The sequence below is a fragment of the Takifugu flavidus genome, chromosome 11, assembly GCF_003711565.1.
Source record: "Takifugu flavidus isolate HTHZ2018 chromosome 11, ASM371156v2, whole genome shotgun sequence".
In the NCBI taxonomy this organism is placed as follows: Eukaryota; Metazoa; Chordata; class Actinopteri; order Tetraodontiformes; family Tetraodontidae; genus Takifugu; species Takifugu flavidus.
In genome coordinates this window covers 3,604,692-3,621,550 of record NC_079530.1, presented here as the reverse complement: position 1 = coordinate 3,621,550, position 16,859 = coordinate 3,604,692, and the positions used below count along the sequence as shown (strand labels likewise).

The 16,859-nt window shown below is 41.6% G+C and overlaps 1 protein-coding gene across 8 annotated transcripts in view; it reads left to right on the top strand.

Moving 5' to 3' along the window:
• fgfr2 (fibroblast growth factor receptor 2) overlaps window positions 1–16,859 on the top strand; it is a 37,976-nt gene that overhangs the window by 1,714 nt on the left and 19,403 nt on the right. For 5 of the 8 annotated variants that reach the window (XM_057047676.1, XM_057047677.1, XM_057047674.1 and 2 more), the window contains 5 exons: window positions 568–823; window positions 6,498–6,755; window positions 7,012–7,086; window positions 10,852–11,027; window positions 12,235–12,358. In XM_057047676.1, the coding sequence (XP_056903656.1) occupies window positions 643–823; window positions 6,498–6,755; window positions 7,012–7,086; window positions 10,852–11,027; window positions 12,235–12,358 (814 nt within the window). In that variant the 5' untranslated portion in view covers window positions 568–642. The remainder of the gene's footprint in view (window positions 1–567; window positions 824–6,497; window positions 6,756–7,011; window positions 7,087–10,851; window positions 11,028–12,234; window positions 12,359–16,859) is intronic. The other 3 variants (XM_057047679.1, XM_057047680.1, XM_057047681.1) reach the window with 3 other exon arrangements.

Below are 16,859 nucleotides of genomic sequence, written 5' to 3'. Positions count from 1 at the left end.
TGGAGGCACGAAACTGCAGTACGATTTTAACAAAAGTGGCAGAGGCGGCACCGCCACTGCGGGCTACAGGTTTGGCACATCTGTTGCGCGGATGGAATAAACGCAGTTAGAGCTACAACAACTGTAATATCCGAGGCTATTTTACAAATATTACTGAGTGATGAGTCACAGAAATCTATATTTATGATTTGCTTATAGATCTTTCGAGTACAATTTTGTCTCGCAGAAGTTAACAAATCGTCAAAAGATATGAGTTTCGCTGTGAATACTGAGCTGAGGAAAAATAAAGTTCGTTTTACATATAGAATATTGGTGAGGTTAAGGGGCAGGTCTGTTGTGAGTTGTGCGTCTCCCAGCTTCAGTACTGGCATGGCTTGTTTGACAGCATTTCAAAACACTCCTGGATTTGTTTTTATGTCTTACCTCATATGAAGCTATGAAAATGTAGCTGGAACAAAATCTAATCAATGTTCCACTCTAATATGTTTCTATTTTCTGTCCTTCTCTTCTTGACACCTCTGTTCACCACTCCATTCCATTCCTTGTCCTCTGTCCTTCTCCATTCAGCCTGGGTGATTGGGTGAATTCCAGTGAGTGACAGGCTAGCCCTGAAGCAGTTGATGGTTGGGTGGACCCCCTCAGATGGGATCAGTGTCCAGGTGGAGGTGGAATAGGGGGGTATGGGAAGCACTGTCCACTACTGACGGGATGTCCTCCTGGGCCTGGCTGCTGGCTGCCGTCTTGGTCTCCCTACTGACTGCCAGTGTGGCACGGCCACCACTAACTGCCGCCAAGGAAGAGGAGGCCACTCAGCGACCCGAAGGTAAGCAATTGGGGGTGGGAGGTGCAAGGCAGATCCATTTGTTTGGTGCTTTTAGAAATAACACAGTGTATAAATCAATGAAAGCTCTCTGGACAAGTGATTCGAAGATACAATAGAGCACAAAAATTATGTTTGTTTATTCAGACTTTTACCTGAAAAGAGATTAAATTTCAGAGTTCAGCATTCTTTGATAGGAGATTAAATAATTAAGAGACATTAAAAAGAACCCAAAACTAACATCAGCATGGCCGATTGTTGTTTTCCTAATCACAAATTGATGTGATTGACATTTTGCTGTGTTGTTTCTTATGCTTTTGTGTGTTAATACAGTTTGAGTGTTGAAGGTAGGTTTGTGACTGAGGTCGAGGGAAAGCCGTGAACAAGGGTGGGGCGCTGTTTGTGCTGGCACCTCTCTCATACCCTGTTTGTCTGGAAAGAAGCTCAGGGGGAAGGGAAAGGGGAAAATGGGATGAAAAAAAGGTGCAGTGAGGACTGTGCTTCTTTGTGCTGTCTGCTCCCAGTTTGATACATACTCAACATGTTTTAAAGCCGCATGTTTACTGGTACTTTTAAAGAAAACTCTGCGAAAGGTGCTCCCTACAGTGTTTTTGTCTCTTCTATCTCTCTTTAAAGGCTTCTCCATTTTCTTGACCTGTCTGGTCAGGGACAAGCTAATTAGAGTTGTTGTAATGGATGGAAACACACAACACACATTCCAAAGCTTTTGTTCCAAGGCTTTAATCTGCTTGCTAATTGTAAGTTTGGACAACAACAGAGCATCACCTTTCTAAGCCCACACACACACACACACACACACACACACACACAACACACACACACACACACACACACCCTCATCGTGGCCTTTGCCCTCAAGGTCGGCTATCCTTCTCAACTACCTTGATGAGGGCTCTCCTCTCTTCTCTTGCTGTTTTGTTGGTTGTCACAGAGAATTTGGCTCTGAGCCAGTGGGTTCATGGCCCCATGTCTCTGGACGATGTAACGCACAACATAACCCACAGAGACAAACCAGCAAGATTTTTTTTGTTACACAATCCTCTGAGAAGGCTCTAAGAGGATTTGTGCATATCTGACTTCTCCTTTAGATACATAGATTAGAGGGTGCTGGGCAAGGGGATGTCATGTGACTGGAGATAAATGTCAAAACCTGAAAGGGGTCACATGGTGAGGGGTCAACAAGAGTTATCTAATCCCGAGTCCATTTCTCTGCTTGCTACAGCACTGATATGCTGCTGTGTGCGATAGAGTGTTAGCCCAAAGCTCCAACCCTCCCTCTTCTTGCAGAGATTTTTAAGATTTCCACTCCCACTCCTCTCAGCTGATCGCTGTACATTCGTCAGACTGCATATCATTGTCATCTCCATTTTGCCAATGCTTGCTTCCTGTTGGGCCTATTGGTTTGTTTGCCTGCAGCCACATGAACAAAAGAACCAGAGTGAGTACAGTGGTTAAGGTCTCTGTTGTGCCATAGCTATGTCCATACCCCTGAGTCTGTTTACCACACACAGGCACAGTTTTATATGAATGAGGTGACTAACAATGGAAGCAACCCCAGAAGGTTTGTGTGTTTTTGTATGTTCAGATTTACAAGCCAGGACAATTTAATCCTGTTTCATGGGCTCATTTGCTACTTTAGATTTAAGACTTTCATTTCAATATATATTTTTAAAAAAAACATTGTAATAAATCACTTTAGTACTTATATTCAAGTATAAGTTTGCAACAAATTCAACCTGTGATCTTCCAATGTTATGATAGATGATAGACATGCATCAGTATTTGGATTTGTGCAGGCATGCATTTATTCTCAAATGCATCTAATTTCAAAAGATTTTCATACATGTGCCATAAAAGCTGGACATATCTAAAGGTTGCTTAGATATCAGTGTGTGTGAGTCTCTGAAGGTGGGAATATTATGAAGTTGCAATACTGAAATAGTGTAATAGTATTAATATTGTAAAAGTATAAAAGTGTCAGCTAGACTGGCAATGGCACTGACCTTGTGGACAAAGGCCACAATGTGTGTGTTATTTGCCTGGAATACACCTTACCACTTAGTCTCAGACCTGTCTGAAAGGAAGAAAATCTGCTCCCTCTGCCAACTCTGCCAAAAACAAAGGAATTCACACAATCAACCAATGAGTCAATCAGAAATAACTGTGTATAGATGATGTAGACATGTTAGAACCGACTCTTGTATCTGCTTTTGTTTTTTCTGTTTTTAATGATTTAGCATTTTGTTTCATTTTAATCTGGATTTATTGGTCCAAATGAAAACTGCTGTCAACACTAACAAATATATAAACACTGAGATTAAGGTGTAATGTCTTTGTAAAAGCCCCACAGCGTAGATGCATGCCAAAAATAAAGACAATGTCAAAGGCAGAAACATGGTGCCAGAGAGGAGGGCAAATCTATGCAACAGGTATGATTTTGACGATAACTTGTTTGTGATTACTTGATGGAACACATCATCCAGGCCTAAAAAGCAGAAAGGAAGTATATTGGAACCTCCTGTTGAGTGGCTGGGCAATACATTGAATCATATCTTTCATAAAGCCCACTACTGATACAATTTACACGTAATGTAAATATTACGGTAAACTGATTTAGGTAGGCCACTTTAAATTTTGCAAAAAATTAAGATTTGCTTCCTTTAGAAGCTTTGACTCAATCTCTGAGCCTTAGTTCAGTGATTTAAGCTTATAGCAAAACAAGACAGTGGTCAACCATGAAAGCTGAGGATGGAACTTTCATTAACAGAGACAAACGAATTGGCTGGTGAAAAGTTTGAGTAATCATAACATTATTAAAGAGAATTTCATGTTCTTTCGGGGAAATTGAGGTCAGCAGTGCTCCAGTTGAGAAGAAAGGGTAGCCAGGGGTTTAAAGGGGATGGGTGAATTTTAGAGAATGATTGGTGGGGGTTAAAGGAGAAGGGGGATGAAGTGGAAGCGTTGTTGCCATGGGTACCAGCAGGAGCCAGTTCAGGGAGCTGCTCTTTTGTCATAATAGGAAAAAGAAGGAGCTAAAGGAACAATTTGAATTTGAAAGGATATAGGAGACAAAAAGGGAGAGAAAAGTCCTGGGATTTAACTGCGTGAGGAGTTTACAGAGGAAAGAAGAGAGGAAAAGCGGACGGATATGAAGGACAGCAGAGTTAATGTGATTTTGTGTTGCCGGCCAATGTTGATGAGCACGCATGCTGAGTGTGTCTCAGAGAGGGCACTCATTCTATTTAGAGCAGTGGCCCTGTTGCTCCAAATGCAGTGAGGGGAAGGCAGGACAGACAGGCTGCCTAATGCACTCTTCTCTGGAGAAGTAAGTCCAGATCAGTTTAATGTTTAAATATGTCCCATCCTCTCCCAAACTGTATAAAAATGTCTCTGGCTCTCACCAGCTTCACAAACAAACATTGAATGGCTGACAGAGTGGACAGAAGACAGACGGAGATTCTTTCTGGAATGAAGATATGATTTGGGAAGAACAGGAACAAAATGAGATTGGGGGAGGGGAAGGAAAAACTGCAGTGGAGTGTTTGGTTCAACTGTAGTAGACTGCCATACTGTACCCGCATGCACTCACAAGATGCCTTTCTGTCCTTTTCTCTTGCTCTGTATTACATTTTCATCTGTGGGAGTTACAAGACACATTTCCCATGACAAATCCAGACATAATGGAGGTTTCAACAGGTTTAGGAAGGGTCAGGGTTAGGTCGTGAAGGTCAGCAGGGGGTGTATGTGGGAAGAACGGGAAGAAGAGGACAGCGTTGAAAAGAAGGTAAAATGATGTATCATCAACAGGAGGAGTTGGGATAATGGAGTGTGACAGATGGACACAATGGAGATAAGAGAATGATGAAGGAACTGACACCAGTGTTACTTTTCACACTCTAATGTTGTAGAAATAATGTTAAAAAAGTGATGCATATTTATTATTTTTAGATACATGTCAGTGCCTATACTGTTTTTGCATTTTCATGCCCTATTAATCCCCAATCATTTCCTTAGTTAATAAGTCAAGCCATTTGTGCTCCTGTCTTGGTATCCTGGAAGTTATCCCATCTCTAAATTAATGAAATAACAGCAAAGATCATTCATTAACACCATAGCTCTGTCTTTTATTAGACAACACATAACAGCCAATGGGTAGTGCATGGTTAATTATTTCCTCATTGAAGGAAAAGTTTGGGCAAAAACAACAAACAAGACAATACGGGGTTCGCAGTTGTGTGCCAGCTTGCCCAAGGGCAACATTTAAAGACCTGCACACATGCCTCGACAGCTAGATCGCAAAGGCGCAATGACTTTCCCTTCCTGTCAAGGCGAGTACATGTGTACGCTTTACATTTCACGCATGTGTAAGTGCACATAATGCTGGTGGAATGTTGTTGAAAAGCTTAGCGATGTGGAGAAAATGCTGGGAGTGCCGGTGACTCTATAATTATCATGCTTCAGTCAAACACTGTCTATCTTCATAACTGGCTAATTCTAACACTTTTGCGTACTGCTCGATACTAATTTTTACTGGAAAAAAAAAATCAAAGATTACTCCTCAACTTGGACTGCACTAAATGAACTTTCCATTGTTTTGTGGATGGCTGCAGACTGTCAAACCGTTTGAGCGGACTAACTGTACAACATTTAAATGTGTGTGTGTATGTGTGTGCTTGGTTATGCAGGTGTGAGAGTGCTTGAAAGAGCCCCTGGATGGCAGGAACTGGCTTTGTTGTATATGGCAGAAACCATCTTGTATTTCAACATTTAGTCACAGTCTGGAGTTTTCAGTGGTGTTATAAAAGTGGAGTATTGGTCACACTTCCAACCATGTTCATATTGCACATTTATCAACCTCTCCTTCTGCAGTTAACTCACAGTCAGAAGTGGATTTTCTTCCAGAATTCACTTCACAGAGTTGGACCTCCTTGTAACAGCAGTTCAGTGATTGTACAGTCAACATCCATGACTAGATTTCAAGAGACAAATCATCTAACGGAGAACAGAAGAATAAGTCTATAGGCAGTGTAATGTTTTCAAAATCTCAATGACAGTAGTATACATTGCCCCCACCTCTCCAGAACCCCCTCCCCTCTGACTTCTCCTGTGACCCCCCATATAATCCATTTCTGACTACTTTCTTTTCCCAGGCAGACAGGCTATTTTTACTTGTATTTAGGCTGCAAAGATCTGTTTGTTCTTTTTTCCACTCATGTGCAAATACACTGTTGCTTGGCGCTGGTGCAAGAATGAATGGGTAACGGGAGAGACACCAAATTTTCACCTGTTTGCCCAATATTGCTGTTTTTTTCTACTGCTATGGCTCTAATTGCATGCGCTGTGTCCAAAAATGCCATTCTCACTGCCCACTCGGACCACAGATGAGTGTTTTATTTTTCACAAGGACTGCAAAACAGAGTTTGTGGTAAACTTAAGTTGGTCTGACATTGTTTTTAAAAAAATAAAATAAAATATAACCCCCTATTTTCTATATTGCCCTTCCGACATTAAATCCTTGTGCATCCATTGGGGATTATTATGGTGGTTTTGTTTCTCAAACTATGGCTTGTTTCTTCCTCTCCCACTTCTCTTTCTTTTCTTCTTCTTATGCACCCTCTTCCTCCTCAAATGTTCCCCTCCCCCATTCACTCTGCAGACACATCGAATAAATACCAAATTTCTAAGCCCACGGTGTGCTCAGTGCACCCAGGTGAGGTGCTGAAGCTGAGCTGCCCTCTGCCAGCAACTGGGACCATCTCCTGGACCAAAGATGGCAGCTCTTTGGGCGCCAACAACCGCACGTTGATAGAGCAAGAGGTGCTGCAGATTCGTGATGCCACGCCAAAGGATTCAGGCCTGTATACCTGCACCAGCGTGGGCAAAGACACGGTCTGCTTCATAGTAAATGTCACAGGTGAGTCAGGGACATGTTAGGATAGATGGAACAAAAATGTTTGGGTCAGGCTGAGTTGGGTTGAGCCCAGGAAGATGCAATGGAGATGTAATGTTGAGGGATAGACTATAGACTGAATCCAGGCTGAAATGTGTTCGGGTGTGTGTGTACACCAGCATGTGTCTAGGTCCATGAGACACAGCTGTTTGAGCTTCCACACAATATGTGAACATGTCAGTAACTGAAGGTTGCCAGTAACCGTGGTTACTCTGTGCAGATGCCATCTCGTCGGGGGATGATGAGGACGATACAGAGCGTTCCGAGGACTCTGGGGCCGATGGAGAGCAGCCGAGTGAGTATGGGAGGAAGATAAGAGAGGAATGAATGTGTTTGTGATGCACTACTCATCCTCTACTCAACTCCCAATAGATTAGACGTTAGGTGCAGTCAAGCCCCCTAAAGAAGCAAATCAGCTATATATATAGCTGATTATAGCTGATATATATATATATATAGCTATATAGCTATATATGTGTGTGAGTAGCTATATAGCTATATATATATATAACCAGGGCCCACTGATGTTAAATTGGCTACTGGAACAAGGCATTCATGGAGCAGGGCAGAGAACGTGGTACTGATCGATTTGAAAAAATGTATAGAGTTATGTGTGTGTGTCTGTGTGTATATATATGCGAGTGTGAGAGTGCGTGAGTGTGTGTGTGTGAGTGTGTGTGTGTGTGTGAGTGTGTGTGTGAGTGAGAGTGAGAGTGAGAGTGAGAATATCCTAATAATATGAGTGAGGGGTAGGGGTTTGGGTGATCCTATACATGTTCAGACAAGACATGTCTCGTGCCCCCCCACCCTCATCTGTTGGACTATTTTGGGCTCTGTCTTCTTCATTCTTGGTTCTTTGTATAGTTCTGCTAAAATTGAGTCTTGCGTGCTGCTGCTTCAGACACTTTGCAGTCTTTACATTTTTAAAACAGGAGCAAGCAAATTAAAACTTTGGAAAATATCCAGATATTTCTATATTTCTGGACTTACTGATAATGGCTGAATCACTGTGAATGTGTGAATGGGTCTTCAGGCTACCAAATATTTTTGTCTGTTACTGCAAGCATCCTCATTGCAGAAAAACTAGCAAAAGATGGCCCTCGGTCCTTCTTTTCAGGAAGGTTGGGATTGTGTTTTAGTTCTTCACGCACACAGAATTAATCACTGGTTCTGTGTCAAAATAAACCTTTTGCTTTGAACCATATCATGATTTACTCATTGCATGAAAAGGCTCAAGTGAAATGATATATAGTGCTTTTCCAGTGCTTATTAGAAAAGGTTGTGGTTTGTGATTTTGATACATTGGAGAAACTATAACTGTAACAAAGCTATTCTTTTGGGATGAGTGAAGACATCTACTGGTAATGTTGAAGTGTGGGCTCTGCTCCATTCCCATGTTTCTGTTTTTCATCCAAGTATTATTGTCTCAGCTTGGTCTGTGTGTGTGTGTGTGTGTGTGTGTGTGTGTGTGTGTGTGTGTGTGTGTGTGTGTGTGTGTGCACGCGCACATGTGCATTTCTCCAGGGAAAATAGATTCTTGACATTCCTTCAGTTGGTGTCCCTCAGGTAGTCAAGCATTGTGGAGCTAGCCAGTCAGTCAGCTGGGCTCATCCATTGTGAAAGAGTCCCATCTGGAACCAGTTACCACTCTGATGGGCCTCTGTGTGTTTGTGTGTGTGCGACTGTTTGAGAGAGACAGAAAGTTGTACCAAGGTTTTTCAGCATACAAGTAGAAAAATTTAATTCATTCAATTCTCCACACGCATCTGCATACATTCACAAACACATGCTGAAATATGGATCTTCCACATCTTGTTAAAATTCTCCACACACTTTACATCTTGCTGTGAGACCCCCCTGCTCATTTTAGGTAGACTGTAATTGCATGAAACCATTGCTGAGGACCTCTGCAGCAGGAAAAAAGCAGAAAAATTGTGAGAGGAGGGAGGAGATATCATTTTGTAGGAACAAGCAGTTTGGAAACAAAGAGAGAGCTTTTCCAACATTCCAACATTCTCGCTTGGTGTGTTCCTGAAAATATGACATTATGAATATTATCATAAAAAGGGAAGGAGTGAGTAGGGAGAGTATGTACGGTGGGGGCTGGCTGCACACCAGCACTTCCTTGAGTCTAACCTGTAGTTTTAGCCCGAGGCTGAGGACAATGGCAAAGGGGGAAAGGGGGCTATAGGATTGGGAGTGGATGACAGGGGAGAGTGGTGTGTAACCTTTTTTTTTCTCCTGAAACTTCATAAAGGCCCAGGCACCAGGCCACAATAGAACACAGCATTTAGTGTATACTTTGTGTAAATGGAACATTGAAATCTATTGAAACCTGAAGGTCAAAACCAGAGTGTTTGTTTATCATCACGACTGTTTTGAGTTATTGGCGGAGACATGGACAAGCCTCCATAGGACTCTGTGAGGGGTTGCTTGTTTGTGAAGTATGTAAGATTTATGGAGAATGACGAAAAGGATGTGGTGAAGCATTTGTATGAGGTAATTAATAGTTTGTTTCATTAAATTGTCTTCTGTTTCTAATAACAGAAAAAATAACACAAAATTATTGCTATTTAATGTAGAAGGTTTAAACCAGGTTTAGTCCCCATCAATGACGTAAAGCTGCAGTTTAGGGAAAAACTGCTCTCTATGAGCAGAGTATAGTAGATCATTTTTAGAAGGTAAATATAAAGAATTTTAGCTTTTTCAAATGAAATAATGAGTAAGATAATCTCAGTTCACCCCAGGCCAGTTCAGGACAAACAGCCATGGGAGCGGATCTCGTGCACGGGGCTTTGGGGGAGGGGAGGGCTCCTGGGGTCCCCAGCAGTTAAGCCAGTGAGAGTTTGGCTTCATCTGGAGACTGGAGGCTCATCTTGTATGAAGTGCTGCCCCCTCCACCTCATCCAACTGACCCCAACTGTCAGTTCCGGGGTCAGGGGTTATTGCGGAGAGACAACCACGCACTGGGCCAGTCTCCACCTAATCTTTCTCTGTCTGAACGTATGGTGTGATAACAGAGAGAGTCGTAGAGAATTTGAGAAGCAGGACGCTAAACAATGACACAGAAAGAGGGTGGGAAGACCCTCTTTGTGGGAAGAGGATAGTTTGACAATTTATAGTCAGAGCGCTTATTGCATTTATCCATCCAGGAAGGAAGAGCTGTTTATGGACTTTACTATTTAAGAATGTGTATTATGTTTGGTTGTGCATGCAGACAATGATTTCTGATTTATGCAGGTCTCTGATAATCTGCAGATTGGACAGGCGGCAAAGAATATATGCAGGAACATTATCCCATAATAGTGGAATAAAAACGTTTGAGGGTCATAAAATGAGTTGTTTGCTTATCTGTGGGTATTCCCTCTCCTGCTTTTAGTCCTGCTGTTTGGAAATGAAGTGTTGGTATGGAAGACTGTTTTGTGTAGTTGTTTGACTTTGGGTTTTTCTTCCCTTCTGAGCACCATCTGTTTAAGCAATAGCCCTCCCAGGTGCAAAGAAAAGTGAGTAGGGAAGGGATCAGAGGGAAATCCAGCTGATTGAAAGAAAAAGATTGTGACAGATTTCAGCGTAATCAGGGGTGCGCTGATAAAATCTCAGATATGCACTGAGAATTTCATTTATCAAACAACACATTTGTTTTCTACCCTGATGGCTGCTTATTAATTTTCAGTAGTGATAATAGATGAGGTGCTCTCCATGTCGGGTGATTGGTAGATCAACAGGGCAGCAATGGTATTTGCAGGAAGTAGAGGATAAAAAAAGACAGTAAGTGGGATGAGATTAAATAAAATGTGATGGTCTAATTAGCCTCTTGGCAACTCCCAGCTCACCCCTGGTGCTACACCCTACAAAGCCTTAAGGGACAGACTGTTTTTATTCAGCTGTGCAAGTATGAGGTTGGGGGCTGCGTTCCGGCTCTCGGTAAGTGTTAGGAATGGCTCATGTCGGGCCTCTGTGCGCTCAAGCTTCCATAAATATCTGCAAGGCTGAAATCACAAAATGTGTAATGCTGAAGAAATTAAGGGTAGAAAAATCTCAAATGCTGACTTCTCTCCAGCATTAGGTGCTCCATACTGGATCTCATCGGCAAAGATGGAAAAGAAACTGCACGCCGTGCCAGCTGCCAACACAGTCAAGTTCCGCTGTGCAGCGGGAGGCAACCCCGAGCCCAAGTTACGCTGGCTTAAAAACAACAGACCTTTCCGCCAAGAGGACCGCATGGGAGGCTATAAGGTAAGAACAACTGATACAGCACTCTTTTTTTTCCTTTATAAATGTCAACGCACTGTCCTTTTTTCTTTTACATTTTTGCCACTGTATTTACAAACTAGCCATCTCCCAATCATTCTTTAACTGACCTTTTTTTACCCTTCACTGGAGACAAAGAGGAAAGCATGGTTTCTACTGTGAAATTGGAATTACTCATCCATGGTGTCACCAGGATACTTTGCAGAGCCCCTCGTTGTTTCTCAAAATGCTTCCGTACCCCCAACAATTAGAAACATAAGCCGAAGACTTAAGGGTTAAATGCCCCCAGACAGTGAGGTATAGACGTAGTAAGCAGTGTCAGGGTTGAAATAACTTGAGAATGCTGTGGTAACTCAATCAGGGAGAACTGGTCCCACTGGCTTTAGTGAAAGACAACTTTGTGATTGTTGCACATCATTCTGTCGTTATAAAATATGATTCACAAACTCTAATGGAGAGCTAGTTATAGTTTAAACATTAGTTGTTAGAGTAAATTGAATTAAACTTTCATAGAATCTGCTGTTTTCCTTTTCTGTTTGTAGGTCAGACTGTAAACTTGGTGTGATTGCGACAAATCTCAATACTGAAATAAACACGCAATGTTTCCATTCTGATTAACCACACAAAAAAAACAGACCCTGAACAGCCTTCAAATTACTTCATTTAAAGACTTGTTGATGCTGAACAAGCTTGAGGTTCCTGGTTACTGATTGACAGTTTATGAGGAAACGCTTCGCCCTGCCAGGAAACCTTTGCAGCAGATTATGTTTGGTTGTAGCTACTAACATTGTCTCCCTTTGGCTTCCAGAAGGCTCAACAAAAAGCAGCCACAACATGATGGAAACAATACAGATAGGCTGTCAAATACACTGTGGGGAGCTCATTTCTCTCTTTTTTTGGAAACAAACGTTTAACAATAGCTGCACCTTAGCCCAGCCCTGTGGGATAATCTCTACCATTGTGTACAATGTAGCCCTTTGTAAGCAATGGGTACAGTTTCAATTCAGATGGAAACACTATTGTTGAACTCACACCTATAGATTCCATGTAGAACTCAAAAGATTTTTGCATGTATTTATTAGTAAAACATTTTTAATTGAACCCACACTTCTTACACACCTCTCAACTGTGTATTATCTTATATTTTCAAGCTCTCCTAAAAAGAAAAAGAAATCTGCTTCTTTACACTCAGGTTCGTAACCAGCATTGGACCCTGATCATGGAGAGTGTGGTGCCTTCAGACAAGGGCAACTACACTTGCCTGGTGGAGAATGAGTTTGGATCCATCAACCACACGTACACCTTGGATGTAGTGGGTCAGTACTCAACACACACTTGATCTAAAGTGTACAGCTGTGAGGCTGACAGCGATGTAGGGCTGGGGGGAGGGTGGGCGAACGCTGTTTGTGTCTGCTCACTCTTTAATTGTCCAGGTGTGCCCTGGGTGCAGGTGCAAGTAAAGGAGTCATGCCAAATGCGAGGAATTGCAACTTCTCAACTGATTTAATGTTTTAATCATTTAGATGTATCTTTTAGACATTGCAAAAATAATACTCTACTGGGTTATTTAAGAAAAATTAGAACATCATCTGCTGATAAACCTCCTTGGCTGAAAACAACAGATCGTAAATGGCCTTAGCATAAATGGTGAACTAATTAGGAGATCTTATCCGATCACGGATGATCGATTTACAAACCTGAGTTAAGGACACAGTGCTGACCTCAGTATGGTCCCAGCGAGTTCAGACCCAACTCAGTCAACCTCTCTCTGTGACCTTTGGAATCCAGAAAGAGTGTTTTTCTGCCCTGTTCGCAGAATAAATAGACAGAAGGGCCAACGAGGCGACCGGCATTAAGTAGTGGATCAATGTGTGAATGTTTGTTCATGCATGTGTGTGGCCATTATACAAGCAATAGGTCCACATCAAAGAATATCAATAATAGGATAAAACAGTATTCATCCCACACTTTGGAAACTCTTGATGTACACTTGACAAGGTCTAAATCAAGAGACGCAGTACAAAATGGTGTAATAATGATTGCTCTAATAAAATTCTAATAACTTCTAATATAAATATGAATCTAGTACTAACTTTCCAGTCCAGTCCAAAACATTTTTTCACCCAAAACATGATTTTGTTTTAAGATGTTCATTAACAATGCATATGTAAGTGTGTATGTAAGTCAAGATTCAAGATTCAAGATTTACTTTATTCATCCCCGTAGGGAAATTGAATTGTAGTAGCAGCCTAGAATTTTAGTAGCAGCCTATTTTAGTGTATGTCTTGTATTTACAAAGTATAGAGATAGAATAAATAAAATACAAATAAGATTAGAACGTTATAAGCATTATAAGCATATATATATAATATATGCATAATATAGTATATACATATTATAAGCATTATAAGCATATATACATAACTATAGAATAAAATAGAAATAAAATAACAACATAAACATTAAACAATTATTGTTATTGAATGGGTTTGGATGAATTATAGAGTCTGATGGTGGATGGCAGGAATGACTTCCTGTACCATTCCTTAGAGCAGTGCTTCTCAATTATTTTCTGTTACGCCCCCCCTAAGAAGAAGAAAACATTTTGCGCCCCCCCGCCGTGACTATAATTAGTATCATTTGTCTATGAAAAAGTACACCTCTGCATAACATTGTATCCTTATTAATATTTTGAAAACAAAAAAAGAAAGAAATATAGACCAAAGCGGGATGATTGTTGCCAATATTCGGCACGTTTTGGCCGAAAAAACTCAAGCGGCTGATCAGCGTGACTGGGGTGTAATGTCTTTAAGTTTATTTGGCTTCATGCTGTCCTGCCAACATTTTTAGACACAGTAAACACACCGGTCTTTCCTCGTCTCCCACCGTAGTCGCAGTGAAGCCAAGCGCTATAAATGCTTCGTCATATTTCCTCGTCTTAGCTTTTGGGAGACTTTCGTATGTCTCATTATCTCCGTCTCTCTCCGCCTTTCTTTTCATCACTGTTAAGAATTTTTGCATGCTGTCTCTTGGTGGTTTGTTCACTGCACTTCCTATCTCTTGCTCTGTGGTGTGTGCGCGCGGGATGTGCAATTACACTTTATTCTAGTACGGCAAAAAAAAAAAAAAAACATGTTCTCCGGGGTCACACGCGCCCCCCCTGGCATCGCACCGCGCCCCCCCAGGGGGGCGCGCCCCACTATTTGAGAAGCGCTGCCTTAGAGCAACAAGGCTGCAGGAGTCTGTTGCTGGAGCTGCTTCTCAGTTTGTCCATCGTGTACTGGAGTGGGTGGGAGGGATTGTCCATGATTTTCCGCAATTTTAACACCATCCTGTCCCTCACCACCTCGTCCAAGTTTGCAAGTTTACAGCCAACAACAGACCCTGCCTTTTTAAGGAGTTTGTTGAGTCTGTTGGCATCCTTTGCTTTAATGCCTGCTCCCCAGCACACTACAGCAAAGAAGATGGTACTAGCCATGACAGACTGATAGAACATGTGGAGCATCCTGCTGCAAACACTGAAGGACCTGAGTCTCCTGAGGAAGTAGAGTCTGCTCATGGCCTTCTTGTAGACAGCATCGGTGTTTGTGGACCACTCCAGTTTATTGTCCAGCTGAACACCCAGGAACCTGTAAATGGGACTATTTCCACATCTTTCCCACTAATGCAGACTGGTGAGGGTGAGGACTTGCTTTTACTGAAATCCACCACCATCTCCTTTATCTTGGGCACATTGAGCTGCAGGTGTCATTCTTAACATTTCTCATCAAATTAGTTATGTTTCCAGCAATCGTCATAGTGAGAAATGTTAAACATCATGCATAGATATTAACACACAATCCCAATCCCGTGCGCCTCTCAAATGAGCTAAATCTGTTCATGAGGCTATTTTTCTTTGTTTTTAGTTCTGTTCCATTGCAGAATGGTATAGTCCCTGTCATCCCCCCTCCCTCTTTAATTTTCTCCACTTTGGGTGGGCACAGTAAAGTTTGGGGCAGAATCAGAAAAGAGGAAAAACAAAGACAGAGAAAAAAGACTGCTCTTATCAATATTTTCCCTCCAGCTTCATGACCTGTGCTAGTAGTAATTTAAAGTAAGTAATTTAAAATCAAAGAGGCCAGGCTTTTGAGGATAGGCCAGTGGGGGAAAAAGGCCACAGTTGGACATCCACAACCACCACACATTTGACAAGCCCAGCTAAATGAGTAGTAGTATACAGCAGAGGGGGTCACCTCATCACAGTTGTTAGGAAAGAAAGAACCCCTATTGCAATGCACTTAGATATGTAAAAATGTTCTTTGTGTAAAACCAAGTGGCCTAAAATAACCCATTCAACTAAAACCAGTCAGTTAACTTAGATAAATTGATGTCTCTTTTGGTTTTCTGGTACCATTTTATTATTACCTTGCACACATTTTTGATCCTATATTCGCTCCCAAACGTTTTCTTGTTTGAGCTTGCAAAGCCACACAGATCAATCAACAATTAATCAATAAATAAAACAACTAATCAACCAATCAATCAATCGACTAATCTTTATATAGCATCTGTTACAATCAAAATTGTCTTTAGGCATGTTACAGAATCCCAGGGCCTGAACCCCAACAAGCAACAGTGGCAAGGGAAAACTCCCCTTTAACAGGAAGAAACCTTGAGCAGGACCAGGCTCATATGGGGGGACCCTCCTGCTGATGGCCAGTGAAACTGCTTTTCTCCCATATTATATGATTTAGATTAATCACTACTCATTAGGGAAAAGTTGGAGGAGTATAGAGTCCTGTGAAAAATGGAGGGCAGAGCAGAGAAAATAGGGAAGAATGAAATACAATAAATAAGGCGAGCCCTAGGAATGTGCATGAAAGAGGAGGGGGTTGGGGAGACAGGGAGACGGTGGTAATTTTCTCATCTGACATTTAAGTTTGAGAGAGATTGGGCAGAAAGACATATGGAAAACATCTCATTTCTACACCCTCCCTCTGTGGAGACATTTCCTAACCCTGCTTTTCTTTTGCCTTTTTTAGCCCTATTTTAAAACCCACCCTCCACCCTTCACCAAACCACAGCACCCTCTAACACCCACCTCCACCAGCACACAAGAACACACATTCAAATCACAAAATGAAATCCTTCCAACTTCGAGGCTTTAGTTTTTTTTTGGGGAGAAGCAATGCAGTTCCATGGTCTGAATGATGTCATTTTATGTGTGTGTAGGTGTGTATGTGGTGGCAGCGGGTGGTTTTGCAGACAGCATGGGGGTTGGTGGGCTCCTCAGTGTGGTTGTGAGGGTTGGGTCGTGTTTGAAAGGGGGCATTGTTCAACAGGTCTTGCTCTGTTTGGATTTGCAGGCCAAATATTTGCTTGCTAAAGAATGTAGATATCTGCCGATATGCAGACTTTATGAAGTTGTGTTGCTTTTCCATGATGGCCCCATGCCTCTTCTTAAACATGCACCATATATGCCTTTATGGAAGTCCTCCTTAACTCAGGGTTAAGGAGGACTTCCATCCTTGACTTTCAATGAAATATGAATCTGCCTGTGCTTCTTAAGATAAGAAAAAGAAGGCACCTAAAGGAATGTTGGAAAACATTCCAATCAACAGTTCACACTCCACATTCAACTTGTTTGAAATGTAAAACACACAAGATTTTGATGAAAGAGAAAAAAAAGATATTTATTATTATTAGTAGGAGTAGGAGTAGGAGTAGTAGTATATTATTTATAAACTGTAGTTTAATTTAATAATCTGTATTAATAGGTTGCAATGTTATGTTGCAATACCCTGTGATTAAGGCAATAACTTTATGGTAAAAAAGGTA